General features: G+C 40.2%; 1 protein-coding gene across 1 annotated transcript in view; it reads left to right on the top strand.

The window, feature by feature from the left end:
• ACAT1 (acetyl-CoA acetyltransferase 1) overlaps positions 1-14,305 on the top strand; it is a 29,336-nt gene extending 15,031 nt beyond the window's left edge. Inside the window, exons 6-10 of the mRNA XM_007936618.1 lie at positions 2,350-2,500; positions 4,592-4,687; positions 9,359-9,472; positions 10,478-10,542; positions 14,144-14,305. Of these exons, the coding sequence (XP_007934809.1) occupies positions 2,350-2,500; positions 4,592-4,687; positions 9,359-9,472; positions 10,478-10,542; positions 14,144-14,305 (588 nt within the window). The remainder of the gene's footprint in view (positions 1-2,349; positions 2,501-4,591; positions 4,688-9,358; positions 9,473-10,477; positions 10,543-14,143) is intronic.
• Positions 14,306-15,253: the final 948 nt, after the last annotated feature.

The raw sequence follows: 15,253 nt of genomic DNA, 5'->3' as shown, positions 1-15,253 counted from the left end.
AGTTGTTGCTGGCTGTTGTTGCTTCTCTGTCCAAATGACTTCCTTTAGCATCTCTTGTAAGGTTGGTCTGGTTTTTAAAAATTCCCTTAATTCCTGCTTATCTGGAAATGTCCTAATTTTACCATCATATTTGAGGGAGAATTTTGCTGGGTACATAATTCTTGGTTGGAAATTTTTCTCTTTCAGTGTTTTATATATACCATCCCACTGTCATCTTGCCTGCATGATTTCTGCCAAGAAATCCGAGCTTGGTCTTATTGATTGCCCTTGTAGTTAACTTTTTGTTTTTCCCATGCTGCTCTCATGATTTTCTTTGTCTTTGGTTTTGGCGAGTTTGATAATGATATGTCTTGGTGATTTTCTTTTGGGGTCTGTCCTGTTTGGGATTCATTGGACTTCCTGAATGGATATATTTTCATCTTTCATCATATCAGGGAATTTCTCTTCCAACAAATCTCGTACACTTTTCTCAGTGGTTTTCTTTTTCTCTTTCTGTTCTGGAATTGTAATGACTTGTAGGTTATTCCTTTTGATGGTATCCCACATGAACCTTAGGCTTTCTTCATTTTGTTTTGATCTTTTCTCTGATTCATCCCTTTCTAAAGAAGTATTCAAGTATTTGTCTTCAGTCTCATTAATTCTGTCTTCCATGCATCAGTTCTACTCCTTTGCCCTTTCAGTGTGTTATCTATTTCTGAACGTTTAGTATTAATCTTCTGGATGTCTATCTGTAGATTTTGAATCATTTCTAATTTTTCATTTATTTTGTCATTTTTTTCTTGTATTTTCTTCCAAAATTCTTCTAGGGTTTTGTCTGTGCTTTCCTTGATCTGTCTCTCTCCTTTGAAGATACCTAAATATAATTCTTTTGAATTCCTCATCAGGGAGTTCCAATGCAGCATCTTCCTCAGGGATGTATTTTGGGTCTGTATCCTGGTCCCTTGTTTTCCTGCTTTATCTTGCTTCTTTGTGTGGACTGTGATGCTCTGTTGTCTACAAGGCATCGTGACATTTTTGTGTATATATTTAATTGGTGATTGTGTGTTGGGGTGACTTGCCCACGATTTTCGTTTTCTTTGTTTTGTTTGTATGTTATCTACGCAAGCAGGGTACTGTGCTGTGCTTCTCTATTCACTAGTTGACAGCATTTATATACTCACCACCTGTCTCCTTTCCTGTTGTCAGCCTATTGTATGTCCTTGCTGATCCTGGTAAACAGAGCGTATTCTTAGGTCACTGGAATCCGAATGAGAATGCTGTCACCTTAAAATCCAAAATGGTTGCCACTTGTAAAGATTCAAAATGGCTACGCCCTCAGTCACTTTAAATATCCAAAATGGCCATCCCTTATAAACAATCAAAATGGCTGCACCCTCCAGACAGCAGAAAGTCAACAGCTCAGGTTGTCTCCCTCCTTGCTGTTTCTTTCTTAGTCATAAGCCACCAGTGAAATCCTCCCTGCAGCCCTTGTGACCAGGGCTGATCTTTAGGTCAATTCTCAGGTCCCAACACCACTTGGAAATATTCAGGCTGTTGGTCCCATCAGAGTAGCTGACAGTCTCTGTACTCACTGTTTTCATTCAGGTTTTTCCACTAGTTGGTGTGCCTAATCCACTTCTGTATAGTTCCTTTCAAAGCTCAGGGCTCCAGGATTATCTTCTGTATCTCTGTCAATTGGGGTTTCTGTCTTTTGTTGAAGAGGGTCTGTGTCGCTTGTCTGCCTATTCCTCCATTTTACCAGAAGTCCAAGTTGGACATTCTTAGCCCAGGGACTGCCCATAAATGTATTTTGGAAACTGAAGGTTGGGCTTTATAAATGTTGACTTTAGCCATTCATTTTGGTAAACAATTTCTGTGCCCACTGTATAGTAAAACCTGCGAAAGCCAGTATCTTAGAAGGCAGAGACCTGTCAGAAAAGGAAAGCTCAAATATTTTCCACTAATAGAGAATGACAGAAAAGTGGTAAAACTGCACCTTTTGAAGGTGGAAAACTTAAGAAGTTTGGAAAAACTCGGCAGTCCCCTTGCATTCAGGCTCTTACATTCAGGCTCTTCACTGTAACAACTTGGTTTAATTGTTGAAGACAGTGCGTACACTGCAGTAGGGTGTTTTTCTGACTTATAATTATGGATTCTATAAATATTTAATTATTTGCATTTGAAATATCAACTTCTAGGCTAATTCAAGTATTTGAAGGTGATACAGATGAAAAGTTTTCTAGTACAAAAAGAAGTCTGTTTTAAGAAGCTAAATTTAAGTGCTGATCACTTTTTAATAAGTTATACAAAAGTAATAGATATTTTATGTTTTATCAAAGCTTCGTTTTTAAAATTTCCAACTTTTATTAGGGAAACTGTGCTGAAAACACCGCAAAGAAGCTTAATATTTCGCGAGATGAACAGGATATGTATGCTATTAACTCCTACACCAGAAGTAAAGCAGCATGGGAATCAGGAAAATTTGGAAATGAAGTTATTCCTGTCACAGTTATAGTAAAAGGTAGAGGGATAATGCTTTAAAATAGGTTCTAATTTTTAGTCAACTTTACATGATGCTGTTTTAAAAAATGTTTTAGAATGGTACATTTTTATCTTTGTTCACTTCAGCTGACATACTGATGCTTCTGTTTATGGTTAATAAAGGGAAACGCTGCCAGTTCAGAAATAACATTTCAACCCAACTGAAAGATCCGCTAACTATTAATTTTAATTAAAATAAATTTGAGAAATGGACATTCAGAACTCTTTCTTATATAAATGACAGGTAACACATTAGCTTAAATATAAAAGAGGATTTATTGTAAAGCTATGGGGTACCTCTCTATGAAAAGTGCATGAAGGCAGCATCCTCTGACCTCCTATAATTTCACCAGGGGAAGAGAGATCACCATCAGCAGCCCAATGCTGATTCCTATGAGGCCACACATGTTGCCACCCTCGAACCTTTTTATCAATTCTGACAACTGCTGTCCCTCCCACATATTCACTACTTCTTTGCTGGGTTCGATAATGTGTTGCAGTGGTTACAACAATTCACAGACAATACTCAACATTTATTAGGAAAGTAACAGCTTTATGTTCAGGAACACGCTCAGGATACAGTTCTTCCATCAGGACAGTCCCCCCTCAGCCATGCCCTCAGCCACGCCTCTTTGGCCCTTGGTCTCTTGGCCAGTCCTCTGCCCTGCTTAGACAAGTGTTACAAAGGTCTTTTAGCTCTGCCAATAGGTCCACCTAAGTGCCCCCAACTCTGCCAGCAAGCCTCCTGGCCAAAGGCACTCAGCTTTCTTGCTCTGTGGGCAGGCAAATCCACTGCTCTGTCTCATGCTTCATGGTTCCACTGCTGCCGTCTCTCTGCCAACTCTACCTGCTGACTATCTGCCGTCTCAGTGCAGGGATCTTGGGTCCAAGGACATGATCCTGTGTACTTCTGGTTCTTCTCCCTTGATGGCAGTGAGATCCCCTCTCCGACCTCTGTTGTTGTTGTTATGTGCCGTTGAGTAGGACCCGACTCATAGCAACCCCTCCTTGGGTTTCCGAGGCAGTATCACTAGGAGGACTCATTTTAAGCCTAGCAGAATGACAAAACTAATCAATCCCCATATTAGAGTTTCGTACACCTTATTTCCATAGTTTCACCTCCACAAGGGTGCTATAGATCTTATTTACATTATTAGCAAGCTATCCAGTCCCCTTTCGTGGGCCACAAGCACCTTATTTATATAGTTCCACCCAGTCATCTGGTGTAAGTCGCAAAGACCATGGCTAGAAAAGCCACACCAAGTAATTCACTGTACTACACTCTCAAAAATGAAAGAATAGTAGTAAGCAGTCAGCTCTGGGAACTACAGGGACTGGATTTGGGGATTCGGTACTATTAGGACATCCTCTCTTGGCTTCTCGTTGCTGCATCTTTTGTGCTTTGTTCTCTCAGCCTTCCTTAAGTTGCTGTCTCCAATTCTAGAGTCACATCTGTAGAGCTCTCAAAGGGGAAAGACCTCCTCCCCAACTGCAGCAGAATAAATCCACAGGAAAGACTCACTGGCTTGGTTTAGGTTATATCCCCATTCTTGGAATAATTACTGTGCTCAGGGTGACCGGATATTAGTGGTCAGGAGGATGGATCGTAGAAGGGACTGTAGAGAAGAGAATGGGATGTGGCTGTGTAGTTGTGTTGTTATGTGTCGTCGAGTCATACCCGACTCAGTGACCCCTCCTTGGGTTTCTGAGGCAGTATCACTACGTAAGTAGATTGTCCAACCTTCCTTCAGAGGAGTGGCTGGTGGGTTTGAGCCGCAAGCCTTCTGGTTAGCAGTCAAGTGCCTTAGCAGTCAATTACCAGAGCTCCCATGTAGAAGATTTTAAATCCCATTAAACTACTTACCTCCTCTTTAAAACACTAACATAATAGTTGGTAGATTGTAGATGAGAATTTACTTTGGTGGGTTTAAGCTATGCAGACATACAAAGGGAGTCACAGAAGCATTGTCACAGAGGCACAGTCACATACTTAAAAGGCATTGTTGTCATTAATTTCTTGTTGAATGAATAATTTTTGTCTTGCCTGGTGACTGCTTAATTTTTGTTTTAGGTAAACCAGATGTAGTGGTGAAAGAAGATGAAGAATATAAACGTGTTGATTTTAGCAAAGTTCCAAAGCTGAAGACAGTTTTCGAAAAAGAAAATGGTTAGTACTAAGAATGAAGCATAAGGAAAACCTGAATTGCTATACAAATAGATTTGTAATTGTATATGATTTACTAAAAAAAAATTTTTTTTGAATTAAGCCATTCTATAAAAATAATGTAGATGTTAGTTAACATCTTAAATGTATCCGGCTTAAATGAAATTAACAAAATGAGTGATACTAATTCAAAGTATATTTGAAATTGCTTGACAGATTATACCTCCAGTATATAAATCCTAGGAAAGAGATTCTGCAATATGGCGATTGAATTCAGTTCTTCATATGCAGTTCATCTTGAAAGTTTACTATAATTTGAAAATGAAGTTTAAATATAATGTTAAATACTAATAAGTTCCTGGAAGACTAGGATGACAGCTGTGTTGTTCATCATATTATCTCCAGTGCTTGGGATATAGTGGGTCCGTGATACATAGCTGTTGAATGTTAGTACAAATGACATGTAAATGTTCTAAATTATTTGGAAATCCTTTGAGAAAAGGTCACGTCTGTTTTTCAAATCGGCTGTATATAGCAGTGATAATCTGAAATTAATTTTTTCCCTTTTCTTGATTGAATTCCTCAGTGCCTAGTATCAGAATGGATCAATCTTAAAAATTTATATGGCAAAAGTATATTTTCCTAATTTTAGCAGAATTCAGAGCCAACATGGAATTTTCATTGGCAGTTTTACAGCTTTATTGACATAACTTACATACCATAAAATACTCCTGTTTAAAAGTTTCATAATTTTCATTGTTCACTGATATTTAGCCCAGGGCTCAGGGGCTGCTTTTCACTTGGAGTAGGTTCTGTTTTAAGGCTGGGGCTGAGGTAGGCAGGCCTGGGGCTTGGGGGCTGCTTTTTGATTGAGGGCAGATATATTTTAAGGCTGGGGCCCAAGGTAGGCGGGCCTGGGGTTGGGGGGCTGCTTTTCTCTTGGGTGGGGGCAGCTCTGTTTTAAGGCTGGGGCCTAAGGTAGGCGGGCACAGAGGGATTAGGAACAACTAAGGGAGATGGACTTGTATGTCAGTTTGTCATCCTGTGGTGGCTTATGTGCTGCTATGAGGCTGGCAGCTAGGCCACCCACGTTGCAAAATGCCAGCAGGGTCCCATGGTGGACAGGTTTCAGTGGAGCTTCTGGGCTAAGACAGACTCGGAAGAGGGAAGAGGCCATCACTTCTCAGACAACTGGCCAATGAAAGCCTTATGAATAGCAGTGAAACACTGTCTGATACATCACTGGAAAACTTTATGAACAGTCCTGAAACACTGTCCGATACAGTGCCTGAAGATGAGCTTATTGACTGGGGAAGAGCTGATTCCTCAGAGTACAGACAACTTCAATGATACGGATAGAGTAAAGCTTTCGGGACCTCCACTGGCTGATGTGGCGTGACTCAAAATGAGCAGAAACAGATGCAAACATCCATTAATAATCAGAACATAGAACGTATGAAGTATGAATCTAGGAAAATGAGTTATCAAAAATGAAATAGAATGCATAAAGATTGTTATCATAGGCATTAGTGAGCTGAAGTGGACTGACTTGGGCCATTTGAATCAGACAACCATATGATTTACTATGCTAAGAATGACAAATTGAAGAGGAGTGGTGTGGCATTCATCATCAGAAAGAGTGTTTCAGGATCTGTCCTGAGGTACAATGCTGTCTGTGATAGGATAATATCCATATGCCTACAAGGAAGACTCGTTACTACTACTATTATTCAAATCTATGCACCAATCGCCAAACTAAAGATTAGGAAATTGAAGATTTCTACCAACTTCTGCAGCCTGAAATTGACTGAACATGCAATTAGGATGCGTTGATTATTACTGGTGACAGGAATGCAGTAGTTGGAAACAAAGAAGAGTTACCAGTAGTTGGAAGATATGGCCTTTGTGATAAAATAACGCTGGAGATCACATGACAGAATTTTGCAAGACTAACGACTTACTTGTTGCAAATACCTTTTTTTCAACACCATAAACAATGGCTATACATGTGGACTTCACCAGATGGGATACACAGGAATCAGATTAACTACATCTGTGGCAAGAGGCAATGGAGAAGTTCAGTATCTTTGGCCAAAAAAAGGCCAGGAGCTGATGATTATGGAACAGACCATCATGTGCTCATATGCACATTTAAGTTGAAGTTGAATAGAATTAAAACAAATTGACAAGAGCCAAAATATGACCTTAATAATATCCCTCCTGAATTTAGAGACCATTTAAAAAATAGATTTGATGCACTGAACACCAGTGACCGAAAACCAGGGGAACTGTGAGATGACATCAAGAACATCATCCATAAAGAAAGCAAGAGGTCACTAAAAAGACAAGGGAAGAAGAGACCAAAATGGATGTCAGAAGAGACTCTGCAACTTGCCCTTGAATGGAGAGTATCTAAAGCAAATGGAAGAAATGACAAGATAAAAGAGTTGAACAGAAGATTTCCAAGAGCAGCTTGAGAAGACAAACCCAGTTACTGTAATGAAGTGCGCAAAGACCTAGAGTTAGAAAACCAAAAGGGAAGAAACATGCTCAGCATTTTTCAAGCTAAAAGAACAGAGGAAAAAATGTAAGCCTTGAGTTGCAATATTGAAAGATTCTATGGGCAAAATATTGAATGATGCAGGAAACATCAAAAGAAGATGGAAGGAATATAGTCACTGTACCAAAAAGAATTGGTCGATGTTCATCCATATCAGGAGGTGGCATATGATCAAGAACTAATGGTATTAAAGGAAGAAATTGAAGCTGCACTGAAGGAACTGCTGAAGAACAAGGCTCCAGGAATTGATGGAATGCCCATTGAGATGTTTCAACAAATGGATACCCTGCTGGAGGCACTCACTTGGCTGTGCCAAGAGATTTGGAAGACAGCTACCTGGCTAACTGACTGGAAGAGATCCATATTTGTACCCATTCCAAAGAAAGGTGATCCCACAGAATATGAAAATTATTGAATAATATCATTAATATCGCATGCAAGTAAAATCTTACGATAATTCAAAAATGGTTGCAGCAGTATATTGATAGAGAGCTTTCAGAAATGCAAGCTGGATTCAGAAGAGATTTGGAATAAGGGATATCATTGCTGATGTCAGATGGATCTTGGCTGAAAGCAAAGAATATGAGAAAGATGTGTACTCATGTTTTATTGACTATGCAAAAGCATTCTATTGTGTGGATCATAACAAATTATGGATAACATTGAGAAGAATGGGAATTCCAGAACACTTGATCGTATTCATGAGGAACCTGTACCTAGATCAGGAGGCTGTCATTTGAACAGAACAAGAGGATACCAACCGCATGGTTCAAAATCAAGAAGGGAGTGCGTCAAGGCTATATCCTTTCACCATACTTAATCAACTTGTATGCTGAGCAAATAATCCGAGAAGCTGGATTATATGAAGAATGTGGCATCAGGACTGGAGGAAGACATATTAACAAACTGCAGTATGCAGGTAACACAACTTTGCTTTCTGAAAGTGAGGATGACTTGAAGCACTTACTGATGAAGATTAAAGACTACAGTCTGCAGTATGGATTCCACCTCAATATAAAGAAAACAAAAATCCTTACAACTGGCCCAGTAAACAGCTTCATGGTAGATGGAGAAAAGATTGAAGTTGTCAAAGATTTCATATTACTTGGTTCTACAATCAACACCAATGAAAGCAGCAGTCAGAAAGACATCAAATGACGTATTGCATTGGTCAAGTCTGCTGCAAAAGACCTTTTTCAAGTGCTGAAGAGAAAAGATGTCTCCTTGAAGACCAAGGTGCGCCGAACCCAAGCCATGGTATTTTCAATCACTTCTTATGCATGTGAGAGCTGGACAAGGAATAAGGAAAACTGAAGAAGATTCGACGCTTTTGAGTTGTGGTGTTGGAGAGGAATGCTACGAGTACCATGGTCTGCTAAAAGGACTAACAGATCTGTCCTGGAAGAACAGCTTGATTGTTCCTTGGAAGTGAGAATGGCCAGACTTTGTCTCGCCTACTTTGGTCAGGTTGTTAGAAGGGACCATTCCCTGTAGAAGGATGTCATGCTTGGTAAAGTGGAGGGTCAATAAAGAAGAGGAAGTTCATCAATGAGATGGATAGACACGGTCGCTGCAATGATGGGCTCAGGTATAGCAAGGATCATGAGACTGGCATAGGACCAGGGCAGTGTTTCGTTCTGCTGTGCATAGGGTTGCTGAGTTGGAGACCATTTGATGGCACTTTACAACAACATTGATATTTAAGTGATTTAGTGATTCTAGAGAAGAAATACCTAATTTTAACACTGATACGAAAAATTATAGTGATTGTTGGCTATATTTTAGATAAACAAAGATCTCTACTATGGGGAGAAAGATGAAGTAGTTACCGTCTTTCAAGAGTTGCAGTGCAGATTTACTAGTGTTAACAAGCATGTGTTCCTGAGCTAGCTTTGAAAAAAGTGTTATGAAAAACTACTATGAAAAGGCATTCTTACACATTAACTGTGTTGTTGATAACTATGTTCATGTTCTCTGAGGGCAGGAATTATCTCCACTTTGTAATTCTCACACATTTGGCAACTTAAGCAGTGTGCTGTAGGTATGACTTAAATTGAACCAAATGAATTCAGTATGAAGGAATGTTTTGACTTTATGCTTATTGTTCCTTTTAGGCACAGTGACAGCTGCCAACGCTAGTACACTGAATGACGCAGCAGCTGCTGTGGTTCTGATGACTGCAGATGCAGCTAAGAGGCTCAAGGTTGAGCCACTGGCAAGAGTAGCAGGTATGTATGAAAAGTAAATTTTCTCTGTAAATTTTCACCCAAATCACAATAAAAATTAAAAAACAAAAAGACTAGCAGGTAGATGTTCTAACCTTGTTTACTCCTAACTCTCTGAAACTGATTTTCCTTTTTGGTTAACAGATAATATTGGAGTTGTCTGTTTCTATCTATGGGTTGTACTTTGTGACATAATGTAACTAATACATATTTTAACTGAGATTGAAGGTCCTTTTAATACTGTTTTGATAATATCATCTGCTTTATATAAGAGTAAACTTTAAAAAATTTTCCCAGTCCTATAGGATGAAAGTGAGAAAACAGGGTTCATATTTTATCACAGAGAGCCAGCAAGATAAAATAAAAAGAATATGGGATTAGGAGTCTAGAGATGTAAAACCTGGATGTTGTGGCATTTATTAACTATGTGGTTTTGGGCAAGACCTCAATTTCCTTAAGCCTTTTAGTAGCTGAAAAATCTTTGCCTTCTTCATAAGTATCAGTGTCAATCTAATGGATGTGAAATTGTAACAACTGAAACAAATGTGATTTTGTTACTTTATAAAAGCTTCTAACTTCATTTTATTCTTAGCTGCATCAGGGTTGCATAATAATATCAGGATTATTGACATTTTGCACTGAATAATTCTTTGTTGCGGAGAAGGTCCTGTGCATTTTGGGATGTTTAGCAGTATCTTTACTTCTACCCACTAGAGGCCAGTGGCATCCTTCTTCTTGTGACAACCAAAAATATCTTCATAGAGTGCCATATGTCCCTGGAGGCAAATTCCTCCCTACGCTGATTGAAAATCATTGATAATGTAATCTGATTGATTTACTTTTACAAAGTGTAGAATCTTAGAAAAGGAACAAATATATTTATATACATAATAGAGGTTAGGACACTTGCATTTTAATGGGATAATGTGGTTTTTGTATATAACAGGGGTTAGGTACAGCTTTGCATACTTGTAACAAAAGATTTTAACAACCGATTTATTTAAATAGCATTTGCTGATGCTGCTGTAGAACCTATTGATTTTCCAATTGCTCCTGCATATGCTGTATCTAAGGTAAGAACAAAGCGAGGGCCCATATCCCATTATGGTAGCTTCTGGTATGCTTATTCCAAGGTTTCAGGTGAAAGAATAATGATAACTTAGTTTGGAGTCTTCCTACTTCTGAAAATAAGAACAACAAGGATAACAAAATGAAAAAACAGCAACCCATAAGCTACATCTTCAGTGGAATAGATAAAAAACAACATAGCTGTAAACTACTTATGTGAGCCGGAGCCCACATAGCTGGTGTGGTAACCATAAAGGTGTAGCTCCTGTGGCAAAGAAGAAAAAGACAGTGCTGAGGGTCTTGGTGATGCTAGGTCTGGAAAACCAATAATCACTCCTAGAAGAGGTCTTGCAAAAAGGGTGTGGGGGCAGCATCTTCCCATCTCCTTTGATTTCACCAGAGGGACAAAGAATCACCATCAGCAGCTCAAGGCTGACTGCTGTGAGGCCAGACATGCTGCCGCCGCCCTGCAACATTTTGACCAATTCTGACACCAACTCTCCCTCCCCTGATACTCTCTACTTCTCTGCTGGCTTTGATAATATGTTGCAATGGCAACAGAGAACTCAGACAATACTCACATTTATGGGGTTTATTAGGAAGTGCCAGGTTACAATTCAGGTTCAGGAAAGCTCAGGATACAATTCTGTGATCAGGACAGGCTCCCCTTGGCCATGCCCGAATGCACACTTCTCTTTGGCCCTTTGGCTGCTTGGCAGCTTCTGTGCTGCCTGGTCAAGTGTTACAGAGCTCTTCTAGCTCTTTGCCGATAGGTGCACCTAAATGTGCCCCACTCTGCCAGCAAGCTTAACCTTCAAAGGCACTCACCTTTCTTGCTCTGTGGGCCAGCAAGCCCTCCACTCTGTCTTGTGCTATTCTCTCAGTTCTGCCACCTCTGCTGCCACCATCTCTCTGTTGTCTCAGCACAGGGATCTCAGGTCCAACGATGTGCTCCACTCCTGGCTCTTCTCTTGATGGTCTTGATGGCTGTGAGAAACCCCCTTCTGTCTCTGGGAGAACTCATTTTAAGTCTAGTGAGATGACAAAACTGACCAATCCCCACATTACGGTTCGATATATCTTATTTGCGTGGCCCCACCCCCACAAGGGTACCATGTACGTTATTTATATTATCAGCAAGCTATCCATTCCCCTTAGTGGGCCACAAACACCTTACATTTGCATAGTTCCACCCAGTCATCTAGGAGGAGTCACAAAGACCATGGTTAGAAGACCTGTACTAAGTAATTCACTGGGCCACAGGTCTCCATCCTAAAAGGGCACTTATGGAAGCAGGTTTTAGAATAAGCAGTGAAAAGAGACAGAAAACCTAAAATCTCCAAATTGTCCATAAGTGATATCAAAGGAAGAACTAAACAAGTCTCTATGGGAAATGGCTAAGGGGCCACAGAAAAAAGAGGAAGTGCCAGGGTGGTTTAGGGGCTCAGGGAGCTCAGAAGTCCACAGCAAATATTCCGTTCTGGAAAAAGAGGTCCTTACCCTGAGGAGAGAATTTCTGAGCAGCATCTAGGAAAATAGCAGAATCAGTTGAAAAAGAGGATAGAGAAGGCTCATAAAGTGTAGGGAATAGAGATCTCTAGAGATGGCAGACCTCAAAAATTACAGGCATATATATACAAGAATGTATCTTACTGGAAGGAAAGAGTGATAAAGAAGTCTGCATTATGGCGAGTGCTTGGATGCACAAACAGGTAATGACACTTGGTTGCTAACTGAAAGGTTGAAGTACACCCAGAGGCACCTCAGAAGAAAGGTCTTGATTGATCTACTTCTGAAAAACCAGCCATTGAAAACCCTGTGGAACAGCTTTACTGTGACCCACATGGGGCCACCATGAGTCAGAATCAACTCCATGGCAACTTGTTCTGGTTATTACAAAGGTCAATACTTCCGCTATTAGAACAGAAAGCCTTTGAGCTCTACAAGTTGGAAAGCTACCTGAGTTCATTGGGGGAAGAGAAGTGAAAGGGGGATAAAGAGTTCCATATTAATTTTATTATTGTTTTGTTGTTGTTGTTATGTGCTATCGACTCAGGCCCGACTCACAGCGATACTTCCTTGGGTTTCCGAGGCAGTATCACTACGGAAGTAGATTATCTCATCTTCCTTCTGAGGAGTGGCTGGTGGGTTTGAACTGCCGGCCTTCTGGTTAGCAGTCAAGTACCTTTAGGCACTACACTACCAGAGCTCCTTACTATTATTCTTTACAACAGTAAAATCTCTAAAGGTACACTAACAATGTTTTATAAAGGTGTTACCATAAGGATAGCCACTGAAACCAAAACACTTTCCTGAACAGCTTAGCAACTACCAAAACAAACATCACATAATAATGAAAAAAAAAGAAAACCCCAAACTGTTGCTTTTGACTTGATTTTGACTCCTGGCAACCTCATGTTCCAACACAATAGTACTGTTCCATAGGGTTGTCTTGGCTGTAATCTTTACAGAAGCAGGTCCCCAGGCCTTTTTTCATGGAGCTGCTGGGTAGCTTTGAACCAACACCATTTAGGTTACCAGCTGATTGGAAACTACATAAAAATCTTTACATAATTAAACAATGATGACATACCAGCTGGGAGTATCTGTGCCCCAAATAACTCTGCAGCAACTTTCATAAAGCATAAACTACGGGAGATTCAACAAAACAGGAAAATATTTACTAGGAGAGACAAATCTCTCTCAGAATAAGAACATAAAACAAATATTTAGTAAAGTAGATCTCAAGAATATACACCTACTCCTCACTTACTGTGTCATCATCCAACATTGTGCATTTATAAGAATTTTGAAAAAATTTTCAAGTGGCAACTCTGATGGCCCAGGATACATAAGGGACGGTGGTCAGTCAGCCACAAACTACCTTCTTCCATTTGTTCACGATGACTGACTCTGGCCAGAGGGTGCAGGGAGATGGTGGGATGATGTGAGATTGTGAGCAGGCAGGGGAGGCTAGATAAGCACTTAAAGGTACATGGGAGGTTGGTGGGGACAGGAGGGCCACGGGAGATGGAGGACAAGAGAGGTTCCTACCTAGGGCAGGAGGCAGCAGGCAACACATGACCATCACCAACCCTCACCCCCATAGGCTGTGTTGTGGTGGGGAAGGTGTGGTGGGAGAGGGCGGCCTACAGTGTCATGTGCATCTTGAGATGCTCCAAGGATGCCTAATGGATGATGAGTGACTGGGGTGGGTCACTGCCCCCAGCTCTTGCTTAATGACTTGACCTGGTCTTTGGAACTTAACTATGTTGGTAAGTGAGGAGTGGGTGTATGTGATTTTCTTGAATAGTCTGTTGATACTTGAAAGTGCATTCTCTAATTTGGGGTACGTAATTTGATAATATACCCACTCCTCACTTGACGACATGGTTAGGTTCCAAAGACCAGGTCATTATGTGAATATTGGCATTATGCAAAAATGGACTATATCATCATTATATTAAATGTGAAATGTCAGATAATGAGATAGTGAGGAATAGGTTTATTTGTAACTCTCTTGCCAAAGTGAAATACAAACCAAAATTACAGAATTATAAGAAAATGATGAAATAGAAATTTTGATTATCTTTTAAAAAATTTTAGGTTCTTAAAAGTGCGGGATTAAAAAAAGAAGATATTACAATGTGGGAAGTAAATGAAGCCTTTAGTGTGGTTGTACTAGCAAACATCAAAATGCTAGAGATTGATCACCAAAAAGTGAATATCAATGGAGGAGCTGTTTCTCTGGGACATCCCATTGGGTAGGTAAAATCACAAGGAAATACTTATCTTGGTTAATAGCTGACTTGCATTTCTAGCTAAACTTGGTAATTCCTATTGTTTATGGTTTAACAGTTTTCCTTCACCTCCATCCTTCATAAGGCAAATACCATTTTTATTGGCAACTGATAGTGAATGCAGGGATGTCATATCTGTTGCTTGGAACCTAATATTGTTTTATACTGAAGGAAAGAAGGGAGCTCTGGTGGTATAGTGCCTAAGGCATTTCAGTGCTAACCAGAAGGCTGGTGTTTCAAACCCACCAGCCACTCCTTCGAAGGATGACTAGGCAATCTACTTTGGTAGAGATACCACCTCAGAAACCCAGAATTCAAAGACTAAAGTTGATGCTCAGGTTTTTAAAATAGTTGTAACTGTTCTTGAAATAAATTTCTCAAGTTTAAGAAAAGTAGTTACTGGGAAAAGAAAAAGGGTGAGGGGCAAGTCTGCTGGTCCAATAGAGCCTGGTGCAACCACTGAGACTATGGTCCCTAGCTGCCCTTCAGGTCTGGAATTGAACCCACACCTGTGGCTTCCAGTCAAACAGGAGACAGGCATATGAGTTGAAAGTTTACCTGAGGTGGATGCACTCCTTGGAGAGAACAATCATGGGAGAAGGAGGGGCTGTTTGTGCGTGAGGAGACAGCTCGGGGGGGGTGGGAGCACCACAGGGGGTGGACACAGGGTGGCTATTGGGGGGGAGTGGGAGGGCAGCTGCTGCATCATGGTGGATTGTGGTCAGTGTCATGAGACGAAGTGTGTGAACTGCTGTATGGAGAGAGCATTTGCTCTGTGAATTTTCACCCAAATCACAATTAAAAAAAAAAAAAAAATATATTAGAATATGCAAAACACCACATAACATAGACGAGATTGGAGGACATTAGGCTGAGTGAAATAAGTCAACTACAGAAGGACAAATATAGTATTAGT

Source organism: Orycteropus afer, unplaced genomic scaffold (genome assembly GCF_000298275.1).
Source record: "Orycteropus afer afer isolate SDZICR_OR568_19922 unplaced genomic scaffold, OryAfe1.0 scaffold00036, whole genome shotgun sequence".
NCBI lineage: Eukaryota > Metazoa > Chordata > Mammalia > Tubulidentata > Orycteropodidae > Orycteropus > Orycteropus afer.
Note: the sequence above shows the minus strand (reverse complement) of the source record. Positions and strands in the feature narration are given on the sequence as shown.